General features: G+C 37.6%; 5 protein-coding genes across 5 annotated transcripts; 2 read left to right on the top strand and 3 right to left on the bottom strand.

Annotated features, from left to right (window-relative positions):
- Nucleotides 1–2,839: 2,839 nt before the first annotated feature.
- LOC106427536 lies at nucleotides 2,840–4,038 on the bottom strand. Its single transcript, XM_013868262.3, is given in 2 exon segments — nucleotides 2,840–3,696; nucleotides 3,699–4,038. Coding segments are annotated over 2 exon segments (924 nt in total). The 5' UTR covers nucleotides 3,943–4,038; the 3' UTR covers nucleotides 2,840–3,016.
- A 2,738-nt stretch (nucleotides 4,039–6,776) lies between these two features.
- On the top strand, nucleotides 6,777–8,579 carry LOC125609877 (tubulin beta-4 chain). Its single transcript, XM_048781458.1, has 3 exons — nucleotides 6,777–7,265; nucleotides 7,348–7,617; nucleotides 7,700–8,579. The coding sequence occupies exons 1-3, from the start codon at nucleotides 6,872–6,874 to the stop codon at nucleotides 8,371–8,373; spliced, it is 1,338 nt and encodes a 445-aa protein (XP_048637415.1). The 5' UTR covers nucleotides 6,777–6,871; the 3' UTR covers nucleotides 8,374–8,579.
- On the bottom strand, nucleotides 8,571–10,509 carry LOC106427539 (protein POLLENLESS 3-LIKE 1). Its single transcript, XM_048781459.1, has 5 exons — nucleotides 10,003–10,509; nucleotides 9,709–9,921; nucleotides 9,486–9,634; nucleotides 9,347–9,415; nucleotides 8,571–9,278 (listed from the first exon to the last, which is right to left on the bottom strand). Exons 1-5 carry the CDS (start codon nucleotides 10,204–10,206, stop codon nucleotides 8,690–8,692), a joined length of 1,224 nt encoding a protein of 407 aa, XP_048637416.1. The 5' UTR covers nucleotides 10,207–10,509; the 3' UTR covers nucleotides 8,571–8,689.
- Nucleotides 10,510–11,771: 1,262 nt separating this feature from the next.
- Nucleotides 11,772–13,843, top strand: LOC125609876 (eukaryotic translation initiation factor 3 subunit D-like). Its single transcript, XM_048781456.1, has one exon. It carries the CDS (start codon nucleotides 11,917–11,919, stop codon nucleotides 13,660–13,662), a length of 1,746 nt encoding a protein of 581 aa, XP_048637413.1. The 5' UTR covers nucleotides 11,772–11,916; the 3' UTR covers nucleotides 13,663–13,843.
- LOC106427517 lies at nucleotides 13,675–15,641 on the bottom strand. Its single transcript, XM_048781466.1, has 2 exons — nucleotides 15,554–15,641; nucleotides 13,675–15,474 (listed from the first exon to the last, which is right to left on the bottom strand). Exons 1-2 carry the CDS (start codon nucleotides 15,596–15,598, stop codon nucleotides 14,695–14,697), a joined length of 825 nt encoding a protein of 274 aa, XP_048637423.1. The 5' UTR covers nucleotides 15,599–15,641; the 3' UTR covers nucleotides 13,675–14,694.
- Nucleotides 15,642–15,770: the final 129 nt, after the last annotated feature.

Genomic DNA, 15,770 nt, shown 5'->3' on the forward strand with positions numbered 1-15,770 from the left:
AAGATAAGACTTGGAAATGTGTTTGACTTATAACTTAAAAGTATATTATGGAGTGCTTTGGCATTTAATGATTTATGTTTTGTCTATGAATTGAAGTTTTAAATGAAACAAATATCTTTCATTTTTTGTTTCATTTCAACTATTTTGTTGGCATGTTTATTATTGTGGCTAGGGGAGTAAACCAACCCAAAACCAAATCATATCCAAATGGTTGTAAGCTTATATGGGTAATGGATTAAACCGATCCATTTGACACATGGATTGGGTCAATCCATAACACATTTAAGTTAATGAGTTACTCGTTTTAATGGTTAGCCCATGAACAATAATTTTATAGTTTAAATGGTTATTGAGTAAAAAATATTTTTTTTGGGGCTGGAAATAAAAATATTGATTAGAATTTAGATAATAGTTTTGCAGTTTTGGCAGGAAAAACTATTTTACAGTTTTGACGAGAAATATTTTTTTTTTACAGTTTTAGCAAGGAAACATGTTTTTGTTGTTTTGCGGTAACATGATTTTTCGGTTTTGATGGGAAACCATGATTTTTCTTTTTTTGGCAGGAAACTTTATTTTACGGTTTAGTAGGATAACACGATTTTGCGGGTTTAGCGGGAAATCATGAATTTTGCAGTTTTGGCGCAAAATATGTTTTTGCGGTTTTTGCGGGAAAAGACGATTTTGCTATTTTAACGGGAAAACACGATTTTGGAAGTTTTAACGAGAAAACATGATTTTACGTTTTTAGCGGAAATACGATTTTGCAGCTTTGGCGGCAGAAAATGATTTTGCGGATTTAACGGAAAATACGATTTTGTAATTTTGGCGAGAAAACACGATTTTATGATTTTGGCGAAAAACATGATTTTGAATTTTGGCGGAAAAACATAATTTTGCAGTTTTATTGGGAAAACTCAGTTTTCCGGTTTTTGGTAGAAAACTCAATTTTACGTTTTTTGTGGAAAATATGATTTTCCGGTTAAGGTAGGAAGACTCAATTTTACGGTAGGAAAACTCAGTTTTATGTTTGTAAAATTTATATTTTACCATTTTCGCGGGAAAAACAACTTTAAGGTTTTGGCGAAAAACAAAATTCTATGGTTTTGGCGGAAAACACGATTTTACGATTTTTGGAGAAAAAACGTTTTGTGGGTTTGGTGGAAAAACACGATTTTGCTGTTTCGGCGAGAAAACGAGATTTAACGATTTTTATTGGAAAACAAAACAATTTACATTTTTGGTGGAAAAAAAACTTGATTTTAGAGTTTATGCGAGAAAATGACCAAAATGAGTTTTATTAAAGGATAAAAATACATTATTACCCTAGGGTTAACTAATCTAGACTTAGGGTTTAGAGTTAAGGCGTAAGATTTTGGGGATAGTGTTTCAAATCTTAAATATATATATATATATATATATAAAGTTTCAAAGTAAAAAGAGACTAGTTTGGTTATTTTCTTTCTTGATGGCTATATTTGTAACAAAAAAATGACTATCTGAAAGAATTGTCCCTTGGTAAATAATGTCTAGGAGATCTTAGGATCACAAAACAGTAATATTGATCTCATGAGTTGTTTATTGACTTAAAATTGGAAAGCATAGCTAACCATATACTATACTACTAGCTTAAGACCCGCAAAATTGCACGAAATGAATGTTATATATAAAACTAATTTTTATCTATTATTATTTATTTGTATTCATTTACGTATTATGTATATAATTAAATTAGAGTACATACATAAATCAAAACAATACATCTTATTTATTTATGATACTTTTTGATAAATAAATCAAAACAATCATTTTATTTATTTTATATGGTATACAACTAAATTTCAATGACATGGACATATATATAGTATATTTTAATATAAATATTTATTATTGAGAATTCATACTCATATGATAAACACAAAATTTCTAATGTGCGATTTTTTTAATGTGAATTTCAAAATTAAAATATTAAGGTTTCAATATTTTTTCAATATAAATTTAGAAATTGTCATATTTAAGTATTTTCCTATGTTATATAGTTTAATTTTAAACTATATTAATATATAATTTAAATGTCTAGTAAATGAGAATTTATATTCATACAATTTATGATCATTTGTATCTTGTTATTACCAAAAAAGTTAAACCATTGATCACAAAATTTTAGTGTGAGACATTTAACGATTTTAGTAATTTGTAGTCATTTTAAAGATTTAAAATATAACATATAAGAAAATATTATTTTTTTTATTATATGGTTAATGTGGTTGTTTAATATCTTTTAATAATATAAAATTAAAAAAGAGCTAAGATACAAAAATTATAATCAAATATTTATTATTTATAATCATTAATTATTTTTTAACCATCATTAATACGTTAACCATATTAGACAATTCCGTAGCTTTTATTTAAGAAAAGTACATGAATATTCTTGTGTACACTATTTATCAATTTAATAGTTAGTTTAATAAAAAAATATAATATAAGTTAAGATGGACCAACATATTTCTCTAAAAATTCTGAATTTCATCCTCGTGGTGACACATGGCTACAAAACAATGTTGTAATGTTTCTCAATTAATATATAAAGGATAAATAGTTAAATATATTGCCTCACAGATTCTTTTGTGTTGATATATTTTCTGGAGCAACTCTTGAACCAGCTTCCACCATTATAAATTTTATAATACTAATAGCTTTGCTTTCTTCAAGAAACCATTGTTTACATTTAACTTTGCATTTGTGTTTATATTTTTTGATAACTGGTTTTGAAATACAGAAATACTTTATGCTTCCACTTCTGCATAATATAAACAAAAGCGCGCCAAACGCCAACATATCATTAAATATTTTTGTTTAAAATTTACGTTTAAGATCAATCAACAACAATTAAACATAAGTCGTAAACGCAAACAAACAGTAGATGTTAACCTAATCTCTAAGTACATAAACGATCATTAATCAATGATCACCACACCAATTCTCCAATGTTTGTAAGAAAAAAAGAAAAGAATTTTTATTTGCAAAAACCAGATCTTTTGGTTGCTCCGAATCCGAGATACAGACAGGATAGTGTCAAACCAATAGCTGCGATCTTTCCACTTAACAGACCTGTAAGCACAATCACGATCACAACAGTCCCATCCATGTTATCTCCTTTTGATTCTATCAATGGTTGATTCGACTTCTCCTCGTCTCTCTCAGAGTCCTCGACGCTTGACACATCAGTCAAAATCTCTTCTTCGATCACAATCGTTTTATCCTTCTTCTTCTTGTAACTCCTCAGCTTTTTCAGAATCTTCGATTTCAGTCTCGAACTTTTGCTTCTCGTTTTCTCATCCGAATTCGAGTTCTTTGTTACACCTATTGTCTCTGTTTCCTCGGAACAAGAAATCAACCTATCGCCGTGTGTTGAAGCGAGTGGCTTTTCTTTTCTAACGTCGGTGTTGCAGAGCTTGAAACGCGTGAGAATACGCGTCGCCACGTTCTCTGTAAAGAGAAGCGCGAAGGCGCAGAGAGTGACTCCCATAGTGAGGCTCTTCGGCGTGCTCAAGGCAAGCACCGCCACTATAAAAAGCTTAAACGCCATCAAAACAAAGGCGCCGGTTCCATCGCCGCAAACGCAAACGTTATTATCACTTGTGTGCTTTTGACTGCCGACGAAACTTACTTTCTCGATCTTACTCCTCGACGCGTTTCTAGACTCGCGTCTGGATTAACTGGCAAAGAAGCGTTTGGAGCGGTCTCGATCAAGCGTTGGATGCGTTTAGTTTTAGAGGAATACTTTTTTAGACGATCGCGATTCTTGAAGAAGAGATCGACCAGTGAAGTTGGGAAGCCAGTTTCAACGACCATGATCCCGCCACGTTTTGGAGATTGGTGAAACTCTGACATGAATCTCGATAGTCGACCAGATTTAGGTTTCTTACATAGTAGAGACATGGCTATGTACGGAAGAGACGTTTAAGTTGTCTTTGAGTCTTTTCTCAAAGACTTGGAGTTTGTGTTTATTTTTTGTTATGGTAAGAGACCGATGAAATTTTGTGGACGGGTCGAAGGTATTAAATACGTGTAGTGAGTGAAGAGGTTTAATGCTTAGAAAATGAAGGCTAGAGGTCGCTTTTTCTTTGAGTGTATTTCTAAAACACGAGGTAAATGATGAGTAATTAGCGAAAAGACGGAAAGAGATAAACACTGTACATATAAAGTATTAAAAGCTTTTTAAACCGAGTTAAGGAATCGATTTAAAGTATGTTAATTTTTCTATAACTTTGATTTTTCTAATATGAAAAGATGTTTTCAACTTTAGATTATTCTAAAATTTTAAAAGAGTTCGAGAGAGAAATTTTTAATGTATTATTTGGAATCTTGGATCCGCATCAATACCTCCATGACACGGCTTCATCTATTTTAGCTTAATTTGAGTGATCTTTTTTTTTTTGCCAGTCTTGGAATTATGTATTGAACCGTAAATTAGAGAATACTAAGACAACACCAAAATCAAAAAAAATTACGTTGTCTTATTGATATGAATCCACAATATATATTTTTCGTGGGTCGACATGTGCTTGTAAACCATCTACATTATTTGTAGTTTTTGTTGCCAATCATATATCCTGAATATTGCATGGAGTCGCTGAAAATGTAAACGTGTCATGACACGTTTGGGTTAAAATAATATACACGATTGTATCCACTTTAGGATGATATTTTAGGCTAGCACAAAATTTCCAAGAAAATCCACTTTAAACATTATACCAGTAAAAGACATTTTGTGCATATAATTGCTTCTTCTTTTTTTTTTGTGTGTGTGTGTGTTCATCACAAAAATTTCAAGAAATCCACTTTAAACATACTATTATATACCAGTAAAAGACATTGTGCATATAATTGCTTCTTCTTTTTTTATCCCCTTTTGTGTGTGTGTGCGCCTTTCCTTGTTTTCCAGAAAATTAATACTTTTCTTATGTTCTCGAAGCCTGGTTCAGTGTATTGTACTTGTACATAATGCTTTTTGGGGTCCAAAAGCTTTTCTTTTTATATATGTTCTTCACAAGCTTGGGACATGAGCTTATTTCGTGACAAAGAAAAATAAAAAACTTATTTCACTCCTATTAACTGGATCGTTGAGCCGAACCCCAGACATAGTGGCTACATTGTGAGATGAAAGCATACTAGTGGGTGCCACCAGCCTAACCATTCCCCGCTTTTGGCCCCAAAGCCTAATAATCATGTATTTATACCATAATCGATCAATTATTAATTAGTAGTATAGTTTGATCACATACAGTTTATCGAAAAGTCATAAATCGTAGGAATACATTGTTTCTGAAAAATAGTTTCAGAACAACTTCTCGTAACACTAATTAATGGTAGGACTCTAAATGTATTTCAAATAACACATGGTTTAGACTTTTGTATATACAATAATAATATTACTTACAGCATGTAAACTATAATTATTTTATTTGAAATAGTTATATAAACATTTAAATATATGATTAAAATTAAAAATATACACTATTAATGATTTAAAATAAATAGCATATAAAAGTGAAAATAAAGGGTCAAGATCTAGTAATATATCTTAAGCCGTAAATTTAAATCCCTAGACTTAAAAAGCTGCTTAAAATTTTAACAAAAACTTGCTCAAAAAGTAGAGAACAACTTGAATAAATTAGGTTTAAGAATTTTGAAAATATATTAGGTCCTTTATTCATTAAAATATTTGTTTTGTTATATTGAAAATGATGGGCCTTTTGTAACTACAGAAAGGGCCCAACTCTTATGTAAGCCGGCCGTTACAATTACACCACTCATGTATGTATGATCTGTCTTACACAGTCAAACTTGTTTTGATTATGCATATTATTGTACTTATCTATAAGAACAGAACCGATAATTTAGCCAATCAGTAAATAAAAAAACTGTACCTTGGATCTACTCTTTTCCAATTTCAATAATGCTCAATTTGTCGAAACAATGTAATTGGAAAAACGCTACAGTTTATAAATAGGGAAAAACTAATTTTATGCGGTTGCCTTTCAGCCCGTCTTTGTGCAGGTCATGACGTTTGTTTGAAGCTTTAATGCGGTTGCCTTTCAGCCCGATTTGTATTTTGTTCTTGGTAGTGCCGAGTTAGGTTACTCGCTCACTTTAGGATCTAGAATTAACTGTCTTAGGATTTCGCTGGGTTCGTGTCATGAAGTGTCGTCAGGCTTTGCTGGGTTCGTGCTAAGGATAGGTGTCGTCGATCCTTGCTGGGTTCGTGTGGAGAGCTTCGGCTCAAAGCGTCGTCGGGGGATCAGGGTTCGTACCTTGAAGCGTCGTCGAGAGTCTAGGGTTCGTGCTTAATGGCGTCGTCGGATTTCCTACCCGCTTATGTGGTTGATGATCAGATTATATAAGAACTGAAATTGTTTCAATTTTAGTCTTATGGTATTGTTCTTTAAGTCTTTTTCCACTTTTTTTTGGGACTTAATCAACTTGTATGGCTTTTCATTTTTATTAATGAATATTTACAGTTTAGCAAAAAAAAAAAAAACTAATTTTATAAAGTGGTTAAATAAATAGCAAAAATATCTGTAGACAAGTGGGACACACAAATAATTTGAAAACCTCCGCTGTCATACAGCAGAGAGAACGAAACCGAAATAAAGAAAAGATACAGGGTAGCATCTAAAGATAAAACAAACTACGAGGACACATCTGTAAACAAAAAACCCATTGAAAAAGACGTAAACTATATATAGCAGATTATAACCCGCACCACAATCCCTCCTCCTTTTAAAACCTATTCAAGCACACGACAAAAAGAGACGCGTCGCCCATTTTCTAAAAAAAAAGAAAAAAAAATCAAAAAGGAGAGAAAATGAGAGAGATCCTCCACATCCAAGGCGGCCAATGTGGAAACCAGATCGGAGCGAAGTTCTGGGAAGTGATCTGCGACGAGCACGGCATTGACCACACCGGCCAGTACGTCGGCGACTCTCCTCTCCAGCTGGAACGCATCGATGTGTATTTCAACGAAGCGAGCGGCGGGAAGTACGTCCCACGCGCCGTTCTCATGGATCTGGAGCCTGGGACGATGGATTCGCTCAGATCTGGACCCTACGGTCAGATCTTCCGTCCCGATAACTTCGTCTTTGGCCAGTCCGGCGCCGGGAATAACTGGGCGAAAGGTCACTACACGGAGGGAGCGGAGTTGATTGATTCCGTTCTCGATGTTGTGAGGAAGGAAGCTGAGAACAGCGATTGCCTACAAGGTGAGAACAGCGATTTTGTTTTTTTTGAATCTCGATCTCTCTGTTGCGTGATTTGATTTGAGATCTCTGTGATGCGATGTAGGTTTCCAAGTGTGTCATTCGTTGGGAGGAGGGACTGGATCTGGGATGGGAACGCTTTTGATCTCTAAGATTAGGGAGGAGTATCCAGATCGTATGATGATGACCTTCTCTGTGTTTCCTTCTCCTAAGGTCTCTGACACCGTTGTTGAGCCATACAATGCAACGCTCTCTGTGCATCAGCTAGTTGAAAACGCTGACGAGTGTATGGTTCTTGACAATGAGGCTCTCTACGACATCTGCTTCCGTACCCTCAAGCTCTCTAACCCCTCTTGTGAGTAAAAGACTCTGTATATATTAGCATTGATGTACACGTTTGGGTATTGACTTGTTTTTGGTTTGTGTGATTGCGCTAGTTGGTGATCTGAACCATCTCATCTCGGCTACAATGAGTGGTGTTACATGCTGTCTTCGTTTCCCTGGTCAACTCAACTCCGACCTTAGGAAGCTCGCTGTGAACCTGATCCCTTTCCCCAGGCTCCACTTCTTCATGGTGGGTTTCGCTCCGTTGACATCGAGAGGTTCGCAGCAATACAGTGCCTTGAGTGTCCCTGAGCTGACCCAGCAGATGTGGGATGCGAAGAACATGATGTGCGCTGCTGACCCTCGCCACGGACGTTACCTAACTGCTTCCGCTGTGTTCCGTGGAAAGCTGAGCACTAAGGAGGTCGATGAGCAGATGATGAACATCCAGAACAAGAACTCATCCTACTTTGTGGAATGGATCCCGAACAATGTCAAGTCCAGTGTCTGTGACATTGCACCAAAGGGTTTGAAGATGGCATCGACTTTCATTGGGAACTCGACTTCGATCCAGGAGATGTTCAGGCGTGTGAGTGAGCAGTTCACAGCTATGTTCAGGAGAAAGGCTTTCCTTCATTGGTACACTGGAGAAGGCATGGACGAGATGGAGTTCACGGAGGCAGAGAGTAACATGAATGATCTCGTTGCAGAGTATCAGCAGTACCAGGATGCTACAGCCGGGGAAGAGGAGTACGAGGATGAAGAAGAGGAGTACGATGAGGCTTGAGATGTTCATCAATGGCTTTGTCGGATTCATAAGCTGTGTAAGCTGCAGTTGCTTCCTTCTTCCCTTCAATCTATTATTTCTTTGGTTCAGTTTATGTGTGCTTTGTTCTTGAAACACAAGTTCATTTTGGGATGTTAAAAAACTTATGCGTGTATTGCTTTATTGTTTTTGTCAGTTCAAAAAAAATATTGCTTTTGTTCTTTCAAGCTTTTGTGTCATATCTTCGCTTTATAATTTCATATACATCTCTACACTTTTCCAAAACTAAACAATCCTTTAGTAGTACTCTATTGTTAAAGCCTAAACAGTTCTTTGACTAATGAGATGATTCTGAAGCGTTCCTTTGATATCCTTTCTCTGAATCTGCACACATCTTTCTTACTTTGCTTGTCCAAGTATTTGACTCTGCTGATTCCACACTCTTCGAGTTCTTCTTCTTCTCGTAAGTGTTCCCAAACCTTAGCCTTCTAGCAGCACCAATCGTCACTTGCCCTACTCGATGATCTACTTCCTCATCCACCCAGTTACACTCACGAGGTTGTGTAATCAGAACTGGCGACTCAACCGAATCAAAGGAGTACATGATCCCTTGTTCAGCTAGAGCTTCCGTTTCCTTTACCGAACTCCCAAAAGAACAGTTGGAAGAGAAGTTATCTGAAGAGCTACTTATCATAATCTCTCCTGGATGATCCGCTACCGCTACACTGACCCGTTCTCTTTCTGCTAACATCTCTGTAGCCCGTTCAAAGGACTTGTAAAACGGTTCATCGGTCCATTGAGTGTTCCCTAGAGTCAGCCTTACATCCTCAAGTAGAGATTTAGCTTCCTGGATTCTATCCATACGCATCAAGCAGATCGCAAGGTTACACAGCTTGTTATTATCAGGCTCCAACGTCAGAGCATTCCTATCACAGTAAAAGAACACCCATTCAACTTATTAACACATTAATGGGTTTGATAATGTTTCACCAACCTGTAATGTTGCTCTGCGGTTCCATAGTTATGAAGCTGTAAGTGAACCCAAGCTAAGTTCCCTAGAATCCTATAAAATCCAAACAATGAAAAAACTCAGAGAACAGGTGGTACTTGTTGGGGTAGATTAAACTTGTTACCGTGCTTTCTCTTGCTCGATGGTCAAGCTGATCTGTTTCCCATGGCTTCTTTTCGCGATTGTGAGTATACCACGGTGACGCGTGTCGTGTTCAAGTGTTTTGAGTTTGTGTTCGAGCAGCTCAGCTTCCTCTTGGATCCTCCCTGACTTCTGAGAAAAGCCACATATACATCAAAGTAAAGCATATAAGTAGCTTCAACTAGTCGTCAGATTCTGATAGTTACCTTGTAGAGTTCAAGTAGCAAGTTATCAATGGAACCTTGGGATTCAAAAGGGCAGAGATAACGAAAAGATCTTATAGCTTCGATTCCTTCATCAGACCGATCTAGCTGTTTCATAACAACAGCCATGTCCTTCAATGCGCTATCAACTCGATCACCAGCGTTTATCGCAGCCCAAAACAAGGAGATAGCTCGTTCCGGGTCTTTACTAATCAACTGTTCTTGAAAGATTGATGATCCACATGTCAAGAACATTACATTAACAACTCACGAAAGAAGAGATAAAATGGCTTATACCTGGGCATGTTTGGCTCTACCATAAGGGGAATCACCAGAAGGAACTTTGTGGACCATATGAAACGGCTCTTGCTTCTCGTTCGAACATGTTCTTTTCCTCTCCGACATCGGCATCTCCGTGTAAACTCTTTTCTTCATGTTCCACGTCGCTGGTGGTGTCCAGTAACCTCCACCTGGAGCACGACGATCCTCGCGACGCCACATGGAGAGATATTCCTCTTTAAATTTCTCGAGAAAATCAAGAATCTTTGCGGAACCTTTTGAATTTATTCCGAACAAGAGAAGAGAGTATATAAAGCGTTGGACTTTACGTTACCAATCAATATAAAATGGTAAACAATTAAGATAAATATATAGGTTTAGGACTAATACCTAAATACAGATAAGTTCTGAGACGGTATCAAATTTGTAATTCTCACTTTTTAATCAAAATTTGAACTGCAACGGTTAATTTAGGTTCGGGTGTGGGTCGGATTCGGATATAACATATGAGAGTCGGACTCGGATTCGGATTCGGATTCGGATTCGGGTCAGTTTTGTATCACATCATAAAACCCATAAATTAATCATATATCATTCAGATTCGGGTTATATCGGATTAGTTCGGATATACCCGAAATAAAATCTAAAATTTAAAAGCAAAACATAAGAAATATACTTATTTATATATAATTAAGTATTTAAAGTAGTTATTTAAATTTTAAATACTTATTGTTAGATACTATATCTAAATAAATATAAAACTGAATATTTGAAGTATATATTCATGTTTCATATAATTATATTGTATATTATTTTGGATATTCATATCGGTTTCTTCAGATATTTTTTTGGATTTTTTCGTTTTTTCAGTTTTTCGGGTTACCCGTTTAGATTTGGTTAATAACACTTCAAGTTCGGATATGTTTTGTACCATCTTACAAAATTCATTCGGATACTTTTTACATTTCGGATCGGATACGGTTAGAGTTTTTCGGATTATGGATATTATGGGCCTGACTGGTTTAACCGCAGCGGTTGCGGTTGCGGTTGCGGGAGTTTGCGGATGCGGGTGATTGCGGTTTCTAGCTGTTTTAAGAGATTTGTACGACTGGTTCTGCGGTTAGAAATTTGTGCGTTTGCGGGATACTTATGACTGGTTAACTACCAAATGCAGCAGCAGTTAAATAATAAATTAACAATATTTACATTTTATACAATTATAAAAATATCAAAAACAATAATACTATAATAAATATAAAATTTATATTTAGAAAGTTATAGTTTAATTTTTTAAAAAATATAGAAAATATTTTTATTTTAAAGTTTTATAATATTGATTAAAATTTAATTGATATATTTTAGCATTTTTATAATTTCAATTTAATTTTTTTATTGAATTTTTTTATTTTTGTATTTATATTGTTTTGGAAAAAAAATAATTTTTTTTTATCCTCCCGCAAACGCCCGCAACCGCAAACGCTAGCTGGAACCAGCTTTTGAATTTATGAGGTTCAGAGCGATTTGGAGCGGTTTAGAGCGGTTTAGAGCGGTTTGAGCGATTGTTGCAAAACGCCAGCAACCGCTACCAACCGCAAAAGCTGCGTTTGCGGGTGGTAACGGGAAAACCATTCATACCCTATGTCTAGGCCTAGGTTAATTAGTGATGCATTAAACAGATTATAAACCGGCAAGTAAATGCTTCAATAATTAGTGTAGACCAGAGACCATATAATTGGATTATTAAGGTTAGCTATAAACGGCGTCGTACGAATAATGGGCTTTGAGGCTAATGATCTTTTCACATCAAAATGCTCCTCATTAACCCATGACTCGTTCCAATATGTAGGGTTTTCACCACTTGCGGCCGCATACAAGATTGTGTTATTCACTTAGCTCATCTTCTTCTTCTTCTTCTTCTTCTTCTTCTCGACGATGGTGTTCGAAACATTCGAAGTCGGCACTGTACCTTTCAATTCCGATGGCTGGGGACCTCCAGATGCCTCCGACACTTCCTCCACCAGCGTCGCCGCCGCGAATCTCCTCCCTAACGTCCCCTTGGCTTCCTTCTCTCGCTCAGAGAAGCTAGGACGCGTCGCCGATTGGACTCGATCTCTCTCCAACCCCTCCGCTCGTCCCCCCACCGGATCCAAGTCCGATCCCTCCGCTATCTTCGATTTCTCCGCCTTTGCCGTAGACGAAGGCTTCGGCCTCGCTAACCCCGACGAAGACGCAGCTTTCCGATTGGTCGACGGCAAGCCCCCGCCGCGTCCCAAATTCGGACCGAAATGGAGATTCAACCAGTACCATAACCGTAACCAGCTCCCCCAGCGCCGCGACGAAGAAGTGGAAGCGAAGAAACGCGAAGCGGAGAAAGATCGAGCTCGTCGCGATCGCCATTACAATATGAACCGCAACAATATCCACCAGCAGCGACGCGAGGCCGCCGCGTTTAAGTCGTCGGTGGATATTCAGCCCGAGTGGAATATGCTCGAGCAGATTCCTTTCTCCAGCTTCTCGAAGCTCTCCTTCACGGTTCAGGAGCCGGAGGATCTCCTCCTCTGCGGCGGTCTCGAGTGTTACGATCGGACTTTCGATCGCATCACTCCTAAAGCTGAGCGGAGACTCGATCGTTTCAAGAACAGGAGCTTTAAGGTTACCACGAGTGATGATCTTGTTATCAGGCGTCTCGCTAAGGAGGATAAAGCTACTGTTTTCGCCACTGATGCGATCCTTGCTGCTCTCATGTGTGCTCCTAGGTCGGTTTACTCGTGGGATCTTGTGATCCAACGCGTTGGGAACAAGCTCTTCTTTGATAAGAGGGATGGTTCTCCGCTTGATTTGTTGTCTGTTCACGAGACTTCTCAGGAGCCGTTGCCTGAAGGGAAAGACGATATCAACTCTGCTCATTCTCTCGGCGTGGAGGCTGCTTTCATCAACCAGAACTTCGCGCAGCAGGTTTTGGTTAAGAACGGGAAGAGGGAGGCTTTTGATGAGCCTATCCCTAATGCTAATGAAGGTGAAGAGAATGCTTCTGTTGCTTATAGGTATAGGAGATGGAAGCTTGATGATAGTATGTATCTAGTCGCTAGGTGTGAGTTGCAGAGCACTGTTGAGCTGAATAACCAGAAGTCGTTCCTCACTTTGAACGCGCTTAACGAGTTTGATCCTAAGTACTCTGGTGTTGATTGGAGACAGAAGCTAGAGACTCAGAGAGGTGCGGTTTTAGCTAATGAGTTGAAGAACAATGGTAATAAGTTAGCTAAGTGGACTGCACAGGCTCTCTTGGCTAATGCGGATATGATGAAGATTGGTTTTGTTTCTAGGGTTCACCCTCGTGATCATTTTAACCATGTTATTCTATCGGTTCTGGGGTATAAGCCGAAGGATTTTGCTGGGCAGATTAATCTGAACACTAACAACATGTGGGGAATTGTGAAGTCGATTGTTGATCTGTGTATGAAGCTGAGTGAAGGCAAGTATGTTTTGGTGAAGGATCCGTCCAAGCCTCAAGTTAGGATTTACGAGGTTCCGGCTGATGCTTTTGAGAATGATTATGTGGAAGAGCCTCTCCCTGAAGATGAGCAGGTTCAGCCACCTGAGGAAAACAACACTGAAGGAGGAGGAGGAGCAGAGACTAATGTAGCTGCAGAGGATAAGAAACCCGAAGGTCAGGCCTGATTATGGTGAATGTCAAAGACTTGTTTTGAGTTTTTACCTTTTTTTTTTAATGTTCCAAAGTTATGTGCTCTTTTTGAAGAGCTGGACGGTTAATTTTGTTGGTTTATACTTTTATCTTGTAGAAGATTGTTGCACCTTTTTGAGTCTTCTTGTTTGAATAAACTATTGAGAGCTTTTGCAATTTAAGGGATAAAAACAATTCAAGTGGCTACTCCAACTTGAATTTTGAAAGTGATAGATCTCCAGCCCATATCAGGTGCTTTTATAAGGATTAGGGTAATATTTCTAAAAGTAAGGTCCCTTTCTGCAAAAATGTTTTTTATTATTCTTACGAGATATTATAATTTGTACAAGGTTCATAAGTTTAACGAGACGGGCATGAGTAAAATGTTTCAGAGTGCATTCTGAAGCAAAAAGGTGCATGCAAGAAGCTCTCGAGCTTTTAATAAAAGGATAATTATTCGTGTACTCATCAATGTGTCTATAATAAAAGGAAAATAAGAACGAACAAAAGAAAAAACTAAAGCTTTTTTTTGTTAGTTCTTAACAAGAGATCGGAAATGGGGGAGGCCAGTAAGGGAAATCTAATCTCCTTAATGGAGCTATCTCATTGTCTTCTTCGTCAGCATCTCTGGTAAAGAAGGTAGTGCAAGTTTTTGTGGTGAGATCATAAACACCGAAGCTGTAGCCCACGAAATAGATGCAGTTAGGCTTGAGTCCAGGGGACGAGCTGGCCGGGACACAGTAAGCCTGACTATGTCCAACAAAAATGCAGAGATCTCCAATGTCTTCTGTGTAGGTCATAGTCTTATCATCTTCTTCTGTGTATATTATAACCTCATTCTTCTTTTCTTCAGCGTATCCTGTTTCTTTCTCTCTAAACACCATGAACTTTTTGGTTTTGTGCGTCAACGATCTCACCACATCGTTGTAGTTTTCATCTCTATCCAAGTCCTCACCCTCGTACTCCTCACCGTACCTGCCAAAAGAAACAAAAGATTAAGTCAATGCCAAAGTCAAGAAAAAAAAGGACTAGGGTTTAATTATATATGCATACCACTTAATGTAGAAGAGCTCTCCAGTGGGTGATTCCACAATGTGGTCTGTCCTGGAACAAGAATTCAATTCCTCCAACTCGCTAACCACCGACTTAGGATAATCTTCGAACCCGATGCGCAAGAACCGAGGCATGTCACCCTCCTTGAAGTTGAGATCCAAAGAGCACAGATGGTTGCCTCCAGGTGATGGAATGTAAAACCTTTGATCTTTCTTGGAGAACATAATACTCGAGAAAGAGCTTATAGACTCAGGCATTGGTTTGATGTTTATCCATTTAAACTGACCAAAAGCAAAAGGTCTACAAAGACTTAACTGAGAACCAGGTAACTTCACACACACAGCCCAATCTTTTCTTCGGTTAGAAAAACTTGACATGGCAATGTTCTGGATCTTGGTACCACAAGGCAAAGGAGGTAGCTGTGCACTTACCTCTGTTAACTCCGGGTTAGAGGGTTTGTGTTTGAGGAGAATATGAGGGTTATCACCACTATCAGATTGATAATAATCATAGAATCCAAATGATTGGTTACGCGAAAATCCAGAAGTCATTGCTTCAAGGACCTCCTCCCTGAGTTTCAAGTCTCTAATCAATATTTCCTTTTGATTGTAGCAATTTGGGGGACTGCTTCCATACCATTTTGTCACAGGACCATCGTCTTCAACGGATGAGAAGTTGGTGAGGTAGTCAATCAGCATAAACGGGAAGGTTGGTGTTGAAGATGAGAACATTCGAACGCTATTTGTAGTGTGTCTCTGCACATTGAAATATATTCAGACACAACTAAGCGAAAATTTTATAAAAGAACACAAAACAAAGCAATAGAAAGCTTACGATGACATTTCTAAAGACAGAAGGTTTGAAATTAAGCTGGAACATTGTGTAAACCCTAAAACAAAATGTCTGTGAATCTTGTGAGTATTCAGCTTCTCCATCGTGGTTTAGCTCTAATATATTGAGACTACGCCTTGCACACCAAGTTCACATTAAACGGAGAATGTTACTTATGGAAAGTCAATATAAAAAAAAAAATCTGCCAAGGTTTGTATTC

This window comes from Brassica napus, chromosome A6 (assembly GCF_020379485.1).
Source record: "Brassica napus cultivar Da-Ae chromosome A6, Da-Ae, whole genome shotgun sequence".
Classification (NCBI taxonomy): domain Eukaryota; kingdom Viridiplantae; phylum Streptophyta; class Magnoliopsida; order Brassicales; family Brassicaceae; genus Brassica; species Brassica napus.

Excerpts from the sequence above, each read along its gene's own strand:
- LOC106427539 (XM_048781459.1), bottom strand. The coding sequence starts at position 10,206 with ATGTGGCGTCGCGAGGATCGTCGTGCTCCAGGTGGAGGTTACTGGACA. Across the intron at positions 9,922-10,002 it reads GTAGAGCCAAACATGCCCAG|TTGATTAGTAAAGACCCGGA; the intron begins GTATAAGCCATT and ends TTTCAAGAACAG. Across the intron at positions 9,635-9,708 it reads TGCTACTTGAACTCTACAAG|AAGTCAGGGAGGATCCAAGA; the intron begins GTAACTATCAGA and ends GGCTTTTCTCAG.
- LOC125609876 (XM_048781456.1), top strand. The coding sequence starts at position 11,917 with ATGGTGTTCGAAACATTCGAAGTCGGCACTGTACCTTTCAATTCCGAT.
- LOC125609877 (XM_048781458.1), top strand. The coding sequence starts at position 6,872 with ATGAGAGAGATCCTCCACATCCAAGGCGGCCAATGTGGAAACCAGATC. Across the intron at positions 7,266-7,347 it reads GAACAGCGATTGCCTACAAG|GTTTCCAAGTGTGTCATTCG; the intron begins GTGAGAACAGCG and ends GATGCGATGTAG. Across the intron at positions 7,618-7,699 it reads CAAGCTCTCTAACCCCTCTT|TTGGTGATCTGAACCATCTC; the intron begins GTGAGTAAAAGA and ends TGATTGCGCTAG.
- LOC106427517 (XM_048781466.1), bottom strand. The coding sequence starts at position 15,598 with ATGTTCCAGCTTAATTTCAAACCTTCTGTCTTTAGAAATGTCATC. Across the intron at positions 15,475-15,553 it reads CTGTCTTTAGAAATGTCATC|AGACACACTACAAATAGCGT; the intron begins GTAAGCTTTCTA and ends TTCAATGTGCAG.